Source organism: Mandrillus leucophaeus, unplaced genomic scaffold (assembly GCF_000951045.1).
Source record: "Mandrillus leucophaeus isolate KB7577 unplaced genomic scaffold, Mleu.le_1.0 Scaffold282, whole genome shotgun sequence".
NCBI lineage: Eukaryota > Metazoa > Chordata > Mammalia > Primates > Cercopithecidae > Mandrillus > Mandrillus leucophaeus.
This window is the reverse complement of record NW_012102943.1, coordinates 2,174,076-2,189,253: the sequence shown is the minus strand read 5'-3', so window position 1 is coordinate 2,189,253 and position 15,178 is coordinate 2,174,076. Positions and strand designations below refer to the sequence as shown.

The 15,178-nt window shown below is 40.3% G+C and overlaps 1 protein-coding gene across 1 annotated transcript in view; it reads left to right on the top strand.

Annotated features, from left to right (window-relative positions):
• The window catches only part of SLC26A2 (solute carrier family 26 (anion exchanger), member 2), a 32,477-nt gene extending 19,419 nt beyond the window's left edge, over nt 1-13,058 (top strand). The window contains exons 2-3 of the mRNA XM_011985374.1: nt 3,283-4,006; nt 5,936-13,058. Coding sequence (XP_011840764.1) covers nt 3,308-4,006; nt 5,936-7,456 — 2,220 coding nt within the window. The 5' untranslated portion in view covers nt 3,283-3,307 and the 3' untranslated portion in view covers nt 7,457-13,058. The remainder of the gene's footprint in view (nt 1-3,282; nt 4,007-5,935) is intronic.
• Nucleotides 13,059-15,178: the final 2,120 nt, after the last annotated feature.

Sequence of the window (15,178 nt, the reverse complement as noted above, 5' to 3'; positions counted from 1 at the left end):
TGGTGCGATCTTGGCTCACTGCAACCTCTGCCTCCCTGGCTCAAGCAATTCTCCTGCCTCAGCCTCCCGAGTAGCTGGGACTACAGGCACACGCCACCATGCCCAGCTCATTTTTGTATTTTTTTAGTAGAGACAGGGTTTCACAATGTTGGCCAGGAAGGTCTTGATCTCTTGACCTTGTGATCCGCCTGCCTCGGCCTCCAAAAGTGTTGGGATTATAGGCGTGAGCCACCACACCCGGCCTTTTTTTTTCTTTTCTTTTCTTTTTTTTTTTTTTTTTCCTTAAGGAGTTTTCCTCTTGTTGCCCAGACTGGAGTGCAATGGCATGATCTTGGCTCACTGCAACCTCCAGTTCCTGGGTTCCAATGATTCTCCTGCGTCAGCCTCCCGAGTAGCTGGGATTACAGGCGTGTGCCACCACGCTGGACTAATTTTGTATTTTTAGTGGAGGCCGGGTTTCACCATGTTGGTCAGGGTGGTGTCGACTTCCTGACCTCAGGTGACTTGGATCTATATTTTGATGTCTCTCATTAATTTTGGAAATTTCTTGGCCATTGTATCTTGAAATATTTCTTCTGCCCATTCTCTCTCTTTTGGTATTCTAATTATGCATATGTTTGATACTTTGATGTGTCCCACAGCTCTTGGATGTTATGTTACAGCTCTTGGATGTTGGATTGTTGATATTGGGGGTTTTTTGTTTTGTTTTGTTTTGTTATTTAAACTGTTTCTGCGTTTTAGTTTAGGTAATTTCTACTTACCTGTCTTTGAGTTCATTGATTCTTTCTTTGGCTTTCAGGTCTACTAATGATCCTATCAGAGGTATTCATCATCTCTGTTACTGTGTTTTTCACTTTTAGCATTCCTTGTTTGATTTTTTTCTTACAGTTTCCATTTCTTTGTTTCACTTTCTAGTAATAATTTTTATCTATATTCTTCCCAGATAGCAGCCATATAGGGCAAGGTTTAGATTCCATTAGTTTTTTCTTATGTGTCTTTTGCATATCTTAAGTTTGTAAAAACCTTTTGACCCAGAAATCACCAAGAGCTCTCCAAAACAGGACATTGGTGCACTCAAGCTAGCTCAAGAAAGCAGGAAATGACAGGAGGGTCACAGAGCAAAGTTGCATTGTGGAGCAAAGAGCTGCTGGGTGTGTCCATCAACCTGATTGATTTTCTCAGGGCCAGTGGTCACCTAAGTCTATTCTTTCTTTCCTTATCTACTTCAGAAGACCATTAAAATATTTACTCTTGTTAAACCTAAACAAAATGAATATGGGTTACTTTTACATATCTTGTGTTCTTGAATAAGTCATAGGTCCTGGATTTTGGCAGTTTGTAACATTAGGTTTATAGAACCTCACAAGGGCCCATTTTTCTGTCAGTTCCAAAACAAGAAACTTCCTGAGTCCTTCATCTAAAATATATTGTCTCGGCTGGGCGCAGTGGCTCGTGCCTGTATTCCCAGCACTTTGGGAGGCTGAGGCGGTGGATCACCTGAGGTTAGGAGTTTGAGACTAGCCTGACCAATATGGTGAAACCCTGTCTCTACTAAAAATGCAAAAATTAGCCGGGGGTGGTGGCTTGTACCTGTAATCCCAGCTACTCAGGATGCTGAGATAGGAGAATTGCTTGAACCCAGGAGGCGGAGGTGGCAGTGAGCCAAGATAGCCGGGGGTGGTGGCTTGTACCTGTAATCCCAGCTACTCAGGATGCTGAGATAGGAGAATTGCTTGAACCCAGGAGGCAGAGGTGGCAGTGAGCCAAGATCGCACCACTGCACTCCAGCCTGGGCGACAGAGTGAAACTCTATCTCAAAAAAAAAAAAGAATTGTCTCTATCTGGCCACAGTCACAAATGTTTGTTCATTTGTTCATTCATTCATTCAAATGTTTTGTAAGCCTGCTATCTCAGTGTTACTGCATTACATTCAGATTACACTGATGAACAACATGTCTTTCCTCCAGGAGCTAGAGAGATTCCTACTTCACTAATACAAGAGTGTGGTTAGTACTATGATGGAGGTGCAACATGCTATGGGACACAGAGGGTGTAGTATTTCGTTTGGGCTAGGGGAGATGGGTTAGTGCTTTCGGAAAAGGTAGCATTGTAACTGGGTTTTAAAAAAATTATTAGGATCATGACAGGCAAAGAGGTAGATGGCCATTCTAAGCTAAGTAAACAGCGTATGTGAAGGCACTAATTCATGCTCTACTCCTTTGAGAGCCTGGTTCATTTTCTTCTCTTACTCTGGTTATTAGACTTATTATTTGTTGTTGTCCTTTCTCTCTTTTTGGCTATTCTTACCTCCCTTGTTTTCCTATAGTTCCTAGTGGTAGATCCTATGGCATTAGTTTTATAGTCTAGGACACAGAGATGGAGGATCACCTGTATTGCCTCCCAGTGGAAGTGCAGGGCAACATTATTTCTCTATTCATCCTGTGTCTCAGAGTGTGTACTTAGAATAGTAAAGTGAATCTTGCATGAATGTGGGCCCTGCCCACAGGGCAGATGACTCCGTACTAGAACATAGTGGAATAGACCAAAACCTTCTACAGCGTGTATGAGACACTTGACCCATCGACCCTATTCATGCCCTTTACATTCAGCACCCTCATATCGACTTCTCTCCTCTTTCCTACCAAGCAAGGGAGTACTGTTCAAAGATGCAAATGCATTCTGCCTTACTTTCTTTTTATTGCCAAAAACATTTATCTTTACCTTGCAAACTACTTTTTCTTCTATTTATTTTCAACATTTAGCAGGTTGTTTACAAAGGGACCAAAAGATAAAAAAGGACCATCTTCCTTGTTTCAAGGACTGGTAGGTCGGGGTTGGGGTTAAGGTTAAGGTAGGGGTTAAGACCAGATCCTATTTTGCAGCCTGCCTGGGAGGTGAAAAACCCGGGAAGAAGACCACTGGTAGCATATGTATGGAAAGGAGACAGGCTGCCGTTACATCTTTTCCGGAGGAAAAACTGTCAGGGGGAGTCAGGCATATACGGAGAAGAATCCTTAATGGTTTATACTCTTGGGAAGTCCTGTACCCAGCCAGTTATTTGCTTTGACTTGGCTATTTATGGTCTGGTTCTGGTCTTTTTTTTTTCCCCTAACCAAGACAAATGAGGCTCAATTAAAGAAAAGGGACATAAGATACCTATTCCAAAATGGAATTCCTCTTAACTCTCATGCAATGACAAGTAGAATTGTTAGTATATGTGAGCACTGAGAATTACTTTATTGATGAACACTGGTATTTACACTGGCATTTTCTCTGGTGTAGGAAGCTGAACCATCTATCTCCAGAAATGTCTTCGGAAAGTAAAGAGCAACATGACCTTTCACCCAGAGACTCAACTGAAGGAAATGACAGTTCTCCATCTGGGATCCATTTGGAGCTTCAAAGGGAATCAAGTACTGACTTCAAGCAATTTGAGACCAATGATCAATGCAGACCTTATCATAGGATCCTTATTGAGTGTCAAGAGAAATCAGATACAAACTTCAAGGAGTTTGTTATTAAAAAGCTGCAGAAGAATTGCCAGTGCAGTCCAGCCAAAGCCAAAAATATGATTTTAGGTTTCCTTCCTATTTTGCAGTGGCTCCCAAAATACGACCTAAAGAAAAACATTTTAGGGGATGTGATGTCAGGCTTGATTGTGGGCATATTATTGGTGCCTCAGTCCATTGCTTATTCCCTGCTGGCTGGCCAAGAACCTGTCTATGGTCTGTACACATCTTTTTTTGCCAGCATCATTTATTTCCTCTTGGGTACCTCCCGTCACATCTCTGTGGGCATTTTTGGAGTACTGTGCCTTATGATTGGTGAGACAGTTGACCGAGAGCTACAGAAAGCTGGCTATGACAATGACCATAGTGCTCCTTCCTTAGGAATAGTTTCAAATGGGAGCATGTTATTAAATCACACATCAGACAGGATATGTGACAAAAGTTGCTATGCAATTATGGTTGGCAGCTCTGTAACATTTATGGCTGGAGTTTATCAGGTAAGGAGCAATGAAACAATTGGTTATTTCTGGAAAAGTAGTCTAGTACATGAAATCTCATATCTGTAAGGGATCGTAGGAATCACAATAATTAAAGGTACCATTTATTGAGAGTTCAGGATGTATGAAGGGTAGAGGCAAAATTCAAACCCTAACCTGACTCCACAGGTAACATAAGGCTGGTTCACTGGACCTCCACCACCCAGTACAACTCCTTAATTTTACATGTCAGAAAATCTTGGCTTTGCTTGAGATTATTTGTGGCTGGTTATTGGCAGAGTCAGCATTAGCAGTGAGGCAAGTAGGTAACAAAATGGGGGTTGAGAGTGCAGGAGTTTTTCATTTTTTTTTTTTTTTCTGGAGACAGGGTCTCACTTTGTCACCCAGGCTGGAGTGCAGTGACACTATCTTAGTTCACTGCAACCTCCGCCTCCCTGGCTCAAGCAATCCTTCTACCTCAACCTCCTGAGTAGCTAGGACTATAGGCACATGCTACCATGCCTGGCTAATTTCTTTTTTTTTTTTTTTTTGGTAGAGATAGGGTTTTGCCATGTTGCCCAGGCTAGTTTCAAACTCCTGAGCTCAAGCAATCCTCCCGTCTTGGCCTCCCAAAGTGCTGGGATTATAGGTGTGAGCCACCACACCCAGCCTCAAATTCTAAATGTCTCTTACCTTCCATTAGAATTACTGATCTATTGAGTGACTCTTACTAAAGGTAGTGGTTGTCTTGGAATGTTGGGGAGGGAGGAAAAAAGTTGGGGACCACAGTTTCATATTATCAGCCAGGAGAAAGGATAAGAAATCAAATTCTTGAGTCTCCCATAGAATCCACTAATCTGTCATTATCATCATGCCCCTGGCTTTGGCATCCAGGAGTCAGTGCCAGGATTAAACCTTCTCTAATGCAGGCATTTCAAACCAACAAGGGGAGGGGAAGAGTAGCTCACTTTAGTTGGAGATCAGGTGAGTGGGGAGGGAGAGTGAAGATGGTGTGAAGAAGAGCTGTGCTTCTCAGAGTCTACTTATTTATTATTTACTCATTTATTTATAAAGAGACAGGGTCTCTCTATGACCAACCTAGGTTGGTCTCAAACTCCTGGGCTCAAGTGATCCTCCCAATACTGCCTCCCCCAATGCTGGGATTACAGGCATGAGCCATCACGCCCAGCCAACTTTTGCCTTTTTGTTAGTATGTCTTACCAAGAAGGAGGAAGGCATAACAATTCTGAAAACTTATTAGATGGAGGAGAATATAAAGAAGTAAAATTTTAGAATTTTTATTAATATGGGAGACAGTGTGGCATAAGTACATATATACTGCGTGAGAATGGTTTCTTAGTATGAGGTTAAAGATAATTCTACAATAATTTCTAAAGTGTGATTCTATTTTGATGTAAATCTGGTTTTTTGTTTTACCAGTTAAAACTTCACTTGTACACTTGCTCTTAGCCAAGGGGCTAAGAAAGCAGTAAGACTTCACTTTTACAGTAGTGATTTGTAATTTAAGGAAAATACATGGTTTCTTAACTAGAAGAATTTTTTCCAATTTGAAGTTTTCTTGTGGATCCTTGAGAATGTTTTTCTTTTAAAAGAAGTCTGTTCTTTGTGATGGGAAAAATGAAAAATAAAAATAAAAGAGGTCTGAACCTTTTCAAGTTTAAGAAACATTGTATGAAAAGACAGAAATCTAAAGTTCCTGTCTCACCTGGGCTAATAAGTAACAGTGTGACCTTGGGCAAGTTGCTTAGCCCTTTAAACATAATTTTCGTATTTGTAAAATGAGAAGATTGATGTATGATTGTGTTTATTCTAGCACTGACATTCTGTGATGCTCTGATGATATGTCTGCATGCAAGAAATATCAGGATAATACAAACTTTAAAAGTTCTTTTCCATTTATATTTAACATTTCTATATCCTTCCTTCCAGGTAGCGATGGGCCTCTTTCAAGTGGGTTTTGTTTCTGTCTACCTCTCAGATGCCTTGCTGAGTGGATTTGTCACTGGTGCCTCCTTCACTATTCTTACATCTCAGGCCAAGTATCTCCTTGGGCTCAACCTTCCTCGGAGTAATGGTGTGGGCTCACTCATCACTACCTGGATACATGTCTTCAGAAACATCCATAAGACCAATCTCTGTGATCTTATCACCAGCCTTTTGTGCCTTTTGGTTCTTTTGCCAACCAAAGAACTCAATGAACACTTCAAGTCCAAGCTTAAGGCACCGATTCCTATTGAACTTGTTGTTGTTGTGGCAGCCACATTAGCCTCTCATTTTGGAAAACTACATGAGAATTATAATTCTAGTATTGCTGGACATATTCCCACTGGGTTTATGCCACCCAAAGTACCAGAATGGAACCTAATTCCTAGTGTGGCTGTAGATGCAATAGCTATTTCCATCATTGGTTTTGCTATCACTGTATCACTTTCTGAGATGTTTGCCAAGAAACATGGTTACACGGTCAGAGCAAACCAGGAAATGTATGCCATTGGCTTTTGTAATATCATCCCTTCCTTCTTCCACTGTTTTACTACTAGTGCAGCTCTTGCAAAGACATTAGTTAAAGAATCAACAGGCTGCCAAACTCAGCTTTCTGGTGTGGTAACAGCCCTGGTTCTTTTGTTGGTCCTCCTAGTAATAGCTCCTTTATTCTATTCCCTTCAAAAAAGTGTCCTTGCTGTGATCACAATTGTAAATCTACGGGGAGCCCTTCGTAAATTTAGGGATCTACCCAAAATGTGGAATATTAGTAGAATGGATACAGTTATCTGGTTCGTTACTATGCTCTCCTCTGCACTGCTAAGTACTGAAATAGGCCTACTTGTTGGGGTTTGTTTTTCTATGTTTTGTGTCATCCTCCGCACTCAGAAGCCAAAGAGTTCATTGCTTGGCTTGGTGGAAGAGTCTGAGGTCTTTGAATCCGTGTCTGCTTATAAGAACCTTCAGACTAAGCCAGGCATCAAGATTTTCCGCTTTGTAGCCCCTCTCTATTACATAAACAAAGAATGTTTTAAATCTGCTTTATACAAACAAACTGTCAACCCAATCTTAATAAAGGTGGCTTGGAAGAAGGCAGCAAAGAGAAAGATCAAAGAGGAAGTAGTGACTCCTGGTGGAATCCAGGATGAAATGTCAGTGCAACTTTCCCATGATCCCTTGGAGCTGCATACTATAGTGATTGACTGCAGTGCAATTCAATTTTTAGATACAGCAGGGATCCACACACTAAAAGAAGTTCGCAGAGATTATGAAGCCATTGGAATCCAGGTTCTGCTGGCTCAGTGCAATCCATCTGTGAGGGATTCCCTAACCAAGGGAGAATATTGCAAAAAGGAAGAAGAAAACCTTCTCTTCTATAGTGTGTATGAAGCGATGGCTTTTGCAGAAGTATCTAAAAATCAGAAAGGAATATGTGTTCCCAATGGTCTGAGTCTTAGTATTGTTTAATTGAGAAAGTAGATAGAGGAATGTCTAGCCAATAGGTTAAGATTTCAAGTGTCCAACATTTCCCAGTTCCACAGTGGAAAATTTTGCACACTTGAAATTTTAACCAAGTGGCTAGATATTATTCCTCCTTTGAAGCTAATGGCATTTGTATATACACACTGCAGCAGTGCTTGTAGCTGGACAGAGTCAAAAAGAAGAAAATATGGTTTCAGGTTTTCTTGCAGATATGAAGTGTTCTTGGAATGCAATAAGTATGTACTGAATTGAACTGTAAAGTAGCTCCAAAACTTAATTACTATCCTGTTTTAGGGGTTATACATTTGGATTCTTCATTCTCCAAGAGATGAAGCAGTGAAGTTGGGATTTGCATTGGAAGTGCTGTAGACTTCTTTATGTGGCTCAGTGGAGAGAGAGGAAAAGAATGTTGCACCTGCTCTAGTACCAATAGGTCAAGAGGCTTCTGGATCACAAAGTCATAACTAGACAGGTTTGTTCTTGTAGTTCTCTATTCCCAGTCTTTGCTCCCCAGATGGCAGTAGTTTTTAGTAGGAAAGTGCCATTCCTGTCCTTAAGGCACAGTCTCATCAGAAGTCTAACACCTGAGCAGGTTTGTAACATCCTGAGAGCCAGCCTGACATTAGACAGAATACCCTTTGTAATACACTGGAAATTTTTAGTCATGCCTTTCTGTTTAGGATAAATAGGTAAGCACAAAGAGCTCTTCAAAGTCAGAAAAACAATAGGAGTCCTTCCTTGTCTTTTCTGTGATCTCTGTCCGTCCTTGTTTCTGAGAATTTCTCTACCATTAAGCTCTGTTTTAGCTTTCAATTATTCTAGTTTGTTTCCCACAGAATCTTTCCTAAACTGGTAATTTTGTCAGTGACAATCTTGTCAGTCAGCAATTTCTAACAGCATTTTAAATGAGTTCGATGTACAGTAAATATTGATGACAATGACAGCTTTTAACTCTTCAAGTCACCTAAAGCTATTATGCAGGAGGATTTAGAAGGATCACATTCATGAAACCCAAGTGCCATGGGTGTATTACTCATGATAGCTGGCCTACAGGTCATGAATTGAATAATTTCCTTTCAAAAAGCAAGAATGTCCAACATTGAAAGTTTATAGTTTTATATTTGGACCTTGAAAGGTAAGAAAAAACCAGGCTCTCCAAAGTTAGGAATAGGGAACTAATTTATGAAACAGCCCTCTTTTTAAAAAAAAAAAAAAAAGCAAACTGCAAAAGCACAAAATCATTTTTCAATCTGTTCCCAGATTCTAAACAATTTTAAATATTTATGAGAAGCAAATCCTATGTGTAGGGCATCTGTTGGAGTGGGATGCTTTTAGACATATATTAAGTATGTACATGTTTAATATGTATATTTAAAATGCATATATATTTTATATCTCTATTATTCTATATAGATATATATAACTTAGCTTTATTGTTAGCTCCATAAGCTGCCAGTGTTGCTTTTCTGTTGGTAGAGCTCTCCCATTTGGTGACATGGAAAATACCTTTCCATTATCACAACAAAGCAGTTGCTCAGTAGAAAGTCTAGATTTCTGTCTTATAGGTGATTCACATTATAATTAAATGTAGACTTCCTGAATTTTGACATCCTTTTAGAACTGGGGTCTGGAATTCCAGAAATGTTAATTGCTGCTTGTATTTGTGCTTGTTTGTTTTTAGCCAGTATTTGCCCTTTCTATCCAACCTTATGAATAATGGCAGTAAAATCACAGTATCTTGGTCAGTCTTTATTTTTTTCCTTTTTTCTTTTTTAAGAGACAGTCATCCAGGCCAGAGTGCAGTGTGATCATAGCTCACTGAAGCTTCCAACTCCTGGGCTCAAGTGATCCTTCCACTTTGGCCTCCTGAGTATCTTAACCATAGGTATGAATCACCACACACTGCTAATTTTTTAAATTTTTTCTAGAGATGGGGTCTCACTGTATTGCCCTGGCTGGTCTCAAACTTCAGGCTCAAGCAATCCTTCAGCCTCAGCCTCCCAGAGTGTTGGGATTACAGGTGTGAGCCACTGCAGTTGGCCAAGTTACTTGTTTTTAATCTCTCTTGCCCTTCTCCCAAGGCAGGCTGAAGTTGAGACTATTAAAGGTGTCTAATACCCTGTAACAGAGTAATGAATACATGCTTAAGACGTTATAATTAGCCAACACCAACACAGCGAAAAATATAATTCCAGCCAGACTTTGGAAAATCCCTCAGAAGGAAGGATAACAGGCTTTGACCTTTACCAGCAATTTCTGTCTATATGTGGATGTAAACCGTTCTGGAACGTTATGTATGCAGTTAGCGAATCCTTGAATTATGTTCTGGTTTGTACTTGTCCCATCCATCCAGACAAACAAGAGATTCTGCTTTTGGTAGCCATTTGTAGAAACATTTAAGATGTCACTAGAATTTACATTTCATCCTCTCTACTTGGGTTGAGGTTGCCTATATTTGGATATTGTTAAAAATGTTTTGGTTGCTGATATTCAGAGGAATCAAAGCTGGAACCAAAGCCTAATTTGCCAATAAAAAAACTGTTTTCGGCCAGGCGCAGTGACTCATGCCTGTGATCCCAGTACGCTGGGAGGCCGAGGTGGGTGGATCACCTGAAGTCAGGAGTTGGAGACCATCTTGGCTAACACTGGGAAACCCCGTCTCTACTAAAAATACAAAAAATTAGCGGGGCGTGGTGGCACGTGCCTGTAGTCCCAGCTACTCAGTAGGCTGAGGCAGGAGAATCACTTGAACCCGGGAGGCAGAGGTTGCAGTAAGTCGAGACTGTGTCACTGCACTCCAGCCTGGGTGACAGAGCGAGACTCTGTCTCAAAACAAAAAATGTTTTCATTTGCTCTCTTGACCAAAGGCTAGGACTTTAGTTCATGAGGCGTTATTTTAAACACTATATTGATACAAAAATATCTTGCTTACTCTAAACTTTAGAGTCTAAATGAAGCATTTTCTCAGTGATTACTGACATATACAAAATTCTGAATATCATAAAATGGTTACCATTTAATTGAAATGTAGTGTGGTATACTCTCGATGGTTAGAACTCTTACAGCCTTATATATTTTTAAATTTGTTACACCCAGAGGGTTGGAGTGTGCCAGTGCACAGGTAGACTAAGGAAAACATTGTAGAGGAGTGAAGAGAATAGACCACTGAAAAGACTATTATCTGACCAGTGGAGGCAGAAAAGAGAGGAACCCAGTTGAATAGGATCCAATCCCCGGTTAGCCCCCACACAATAATAGGGAGACAAGGATTAGGAGCCATACCTCTGAGAACAAGGTCTCTTTATAGAGCAAATTTCTCTTTCTAGAAGGGGAGCGTCACAGGGTCACAGATTCACCAAAGCTGAAAGGGCTGAGGAGCTCATGGTAGCCTGGGTTGACCTACTCTGGAGCATGGTGTCTTTCTTCTAAACTGAGTGACTGTAGTACTATCTGTGCCTCTGATGGAATAAAACTGACAGATGTCTAATTTTTTTTTTAAGTAGGACCAAAAGAAAACAAGATTTAGATAGTCTGACTTTGCTTTTGAACAACAGCAGACATTGCAAGTCAAAATTGTTGTCAAATTTATATATGGTAAATGATGAACTTTAAAAATGTGTCCAGGTGTTAGACGAGTTCATTAGACTATTTTAATGCTAATGGCTAGTACGTTTTAACAAGAACAGCAATTATCTGCTGTGGTATTTCCTTAGTAATTGGTCATTTAAGAACATGTTAGGGTTAGCCCTGATCTGAATATAAAAGTGAGAAAAGGGCTACAGTGCATTTCTTGGTAACTTAAATTGAGTCTTGAAGTTGTAACGATCCATTTGGAGTTCTGTGATCCTTATTGTTCTTAATGAATTGTGTTTCTCTATGTTTTGTTACAGATGAGCCATAGGTTTCTTTGTATCATTGTAGACATTACTTCAGATACCTCTGAGGACCTAGCCAGCAGTCTAGGATCCTGGGCCAAGTGCTGGGACTATGGTACTAACTCCAGTAGATGGACTGTGTAGTAACTCTCCCAGGGAACGCACTAGGGTACTTAGGGAGGTGCTTTGTGGAGCATATTGAAGCTTTGACTGAGATCTGAGCAGGAGGCAGTGATGTCCCTGGTCTATTCAGGGAAAGATTTCACTGGAAATGGTAAACATCCAATTGACAGGATTTAGATTTCGCTTAGTTTTTCTGCTTTTTAATGTGTCTCCCCCATCTCAGTGTTTTCTTTATCCATTCTAGTGATGCCTTATTTGAAACTGGGCTTAAACTGCAAAAAGAATGAAGTTGGATTTAGGAAGCTGTTAGATCATTGAGTGGCATTAAGAGTGAAATTTCACTGGCAGTAAAATTTCCTTGAGCCTAAAAAAAAAAAAAAAAAAAAAAATTTAAAAAGAATCAGTTTTTAAATTAAAAAAATAGAAAGCTATTAGGCTCCTAATTTGTGGGTTTTTTTTTTTTTTTTGGAAAAACAGTTTAGATAATCCTGAATGGAATCATTAACTTGGGTGGTAATTACAAGAATGAAAATTATAATGGAAAAGGATAAAATAATATACCAGCTGGTTTGTTACTATAGTCCATGTATTAAAATACTGTTGAAATATGTTAAAGGTAAATTTTTAAGGTTTAAAAACTTTTAGTAACTTTCAGGGATGCAGAATTTAGATGTTGGAGGTGGGGAGATTTATTTTTATAAGGTAATTTTTATCCTGATAAAGACTTAAAAAAAAGTTTTGCAACTGAAATTTTAAAGTAAACATGTTAAACACAAAAAGTAAAATAAGCATTATAGTAAATAGTGGATTCTCTGGTGTGTATTTTTTATCTTAGTGTTATAAAATTGGAAAAGAATGGACTGAAGTCTAAAAACTAGAATAATGAAGGACACTAAAACGCCTTTATTGTAGATACTATGTTTGTAAGTCTGTAGATAAGCAGCTTAAGCCAAAAAGGTCTTTCAACTGAAACTTTAATCAACTTATTTTGGAGATGTTCTTTTCCCTTGTCTCATGCGCCATCCCTAAAATAATAAGATACATGGGATCAAACAGCCCTTGCCTTTTCAACACAAATCAGTTGGAAAATTATGATTTGAGTCCTGTTGTTGCCATGGCTTCTGTTTCTCAGAAATGAGTGTATATGAACATACCGATCTATGTAATAGACTACTTTTTTTTGTCTTCTTTGCAACTTTGTATACAAACCAAGACAATATCAGGGTGACAGGTGAATGAACTTAAATTCTCAGTCTTGTCTATTCACCAAAAAAGTATACTGCCTGTTTTTTCTTTAATTATTCAAGGTTGATGACTTTTAGGAACGTGTTTTATACTGTATTTTTTAATTAAAGCAAGTGCCTTGATGTAATTCCATGTAAATCATTGCTTAACCCTCTTATGGGATGAGGATCAGTTATGAATGTATTGCAGCCTACTGGAAAGAAGGGGGAGTTGGTTAATAGCAGATACTTTTCTTCTAGAAGGTTATGTTTTATGCTGTTTATTATGTAAGATCCTGTATGTGTGTTGAGATTTAGAGGTTTCATTTATTTTATCTGCTAATAAATTGTTACTCTAATAATACATTACTCTGTATTTAAATTATTTAAGTGCAAGGAGGGTTCTGACTAAAACACATTTAGGCTCCAGTGAGTTTTAAAATACCATCTGTTGGCCAGGCTCAGTGGCTCACACCTATAATCCTAGCATTTTGGGAGGCTGAGGCGGGCGGATCACCTGAGGTCAGGAGTTCGAGACCAGCCTGGCCAACATGGTGAAACCCTGTCTCTACTAAAAAAGCAAAAATCAGCTGGGTTTGGTAGTGAACACCTGTAGTCCCAGCTACTCAGGAGGCTGGGGCATGAGAATTGCTTGAATCTGCGAGGCAGAGGTTGCAGTGAGCTGAGATCACGCCACTGTACTCCAGGCTGGGTGACAGAGTGAGACTCTGTCTCAAAAAAATGTATAAATAAAATAAAATATCATCTGTTAGGCTGGGCGTGGTGGCTCATGCCTGTAATCTCAGAACTTTGGGAGGCTGAGGCAGGTGGATCACGAGGTCAGGAGTTCAAGACCAGCCTGGCCAAGATGGTGAAACCCCGTCTCTACTAAAAACACAAAAAGTAGCCAGGCATGGTGTCAGGGGCCTGTAATCCCAGCTACTCAGGAGGCTGCGGCAGAGAATTGCTTGAACCGAGGAGTCAGGTTGCAGTGAGCCGAGATCAGGCCATTGCACTCCAGCCTGGATGACAGAGCAAGACTCCACCTAAAAATAAATAAATAAAATAATCATCTGTTACATTTGGAGAGTAATTCAGTCATTAATGTTTCCCAGCTATAACAAAAGGATCTGTCCTCAGAGAAGGACATAAAGAAATCCAATTCTTTTTCCTTTATGGTCTTGAATGAGTCAGTTAACCCTTTGGAGAAGAGGGGAGGAAGACTAGATTACTTGAGGACCCTTTTTGTTTTTTGTTTGTTTGTTTGTTTTGAGACAGGGTCTTGCCCTGTCGCTCAGGCTAGAAGTGCAGTGGCGCAATCATGGCTCACTGCAGTCTCGACCTGGGCTTAAGCAATCCTCCTGCTTCAGCCTCCTGAGTAGCTGGGACTATAGGTGTTTGCCACCACACTCCGGCTAATCTTTTCTATTTTTTGTAGAGATGGGGTTTTACCATGTTACCCAGGCTGATCTTGAACTTCTGGGCTCAAGCGTTCCTCCTGCCTTGGCCTTCCGAAATGCTGGGATTATAGGCATGTATGACTCCTATTCCATACAGTGCTGGGATCAGAAAGCCCAATTTTGGATCATGTTTTACTACTATCTTAACTCTTGAGTTTGGACAAGTGACCTTTGAGCCACATTTTTTTCCATCAGTAAATACAGGCTAACACCTTCTGAAGACTAAGTGAGAGAACTAGGAGTAGATTCCTGACTGGAGCACACCACTTTGTAAGGAATAGAACACTACCCTCACCCTATACATGCCATGAAGCCTCTCCCAGAATGTCCTCCTCTTTATGCCTCTCTCAGTTCATGAGGGTACAGGGTTAAGAACAGTTTTTAGTCCTCCTCTTGCAATAACTGAGCATTCTCCCAACCTCATACCCACCTCACAGAGTGAAGGAGTTGAATAGTCTAAGGGTCCTTCCAGTCTTACCATAGTGTGCACTGCTGCCTGTGAGCAGCACCTGGGATCCAGAGCCCTGTGAGGTATACTCAGTCATTCTCAAGCATCTCTGTCAGCCATCTTGGAGGGCCTTGCTTTCCCATCTGTCCTTTCAGGGCTTGTGTCCTTGGCCTCTTCTCTCTTCACTCACTGCTTAAGTTTTTTGTTTTCAGATCCAGTTGAGGCTGATGAAAGTATGACTCAGGGAAATAGCCACATGTGCAGGTATACACATACAGTTCTAAAAAGGTTGGCTCATGGGCTGTCATATGTTGAACACCTTGCATTATAAGCCCACTCTATATAACTGCATCCACATGTATGGCTTCAATCACCTTGCTATCTGTGGCAGCCAAAAAATAGTTCTAGCCTAACCATTCTAGAACGCCAAACAGTCTATCTGTCTATATATAAATCTCCAGGGCTGGTTGTTACCAGACAACTGCCTGGATGCCCAGAGACATCTCACGTGTAACATGACCCTCGAACTCGTCTTCCTTTCCCCAGTAACGTACCTTGATCATGGTGCGACCCAGCCA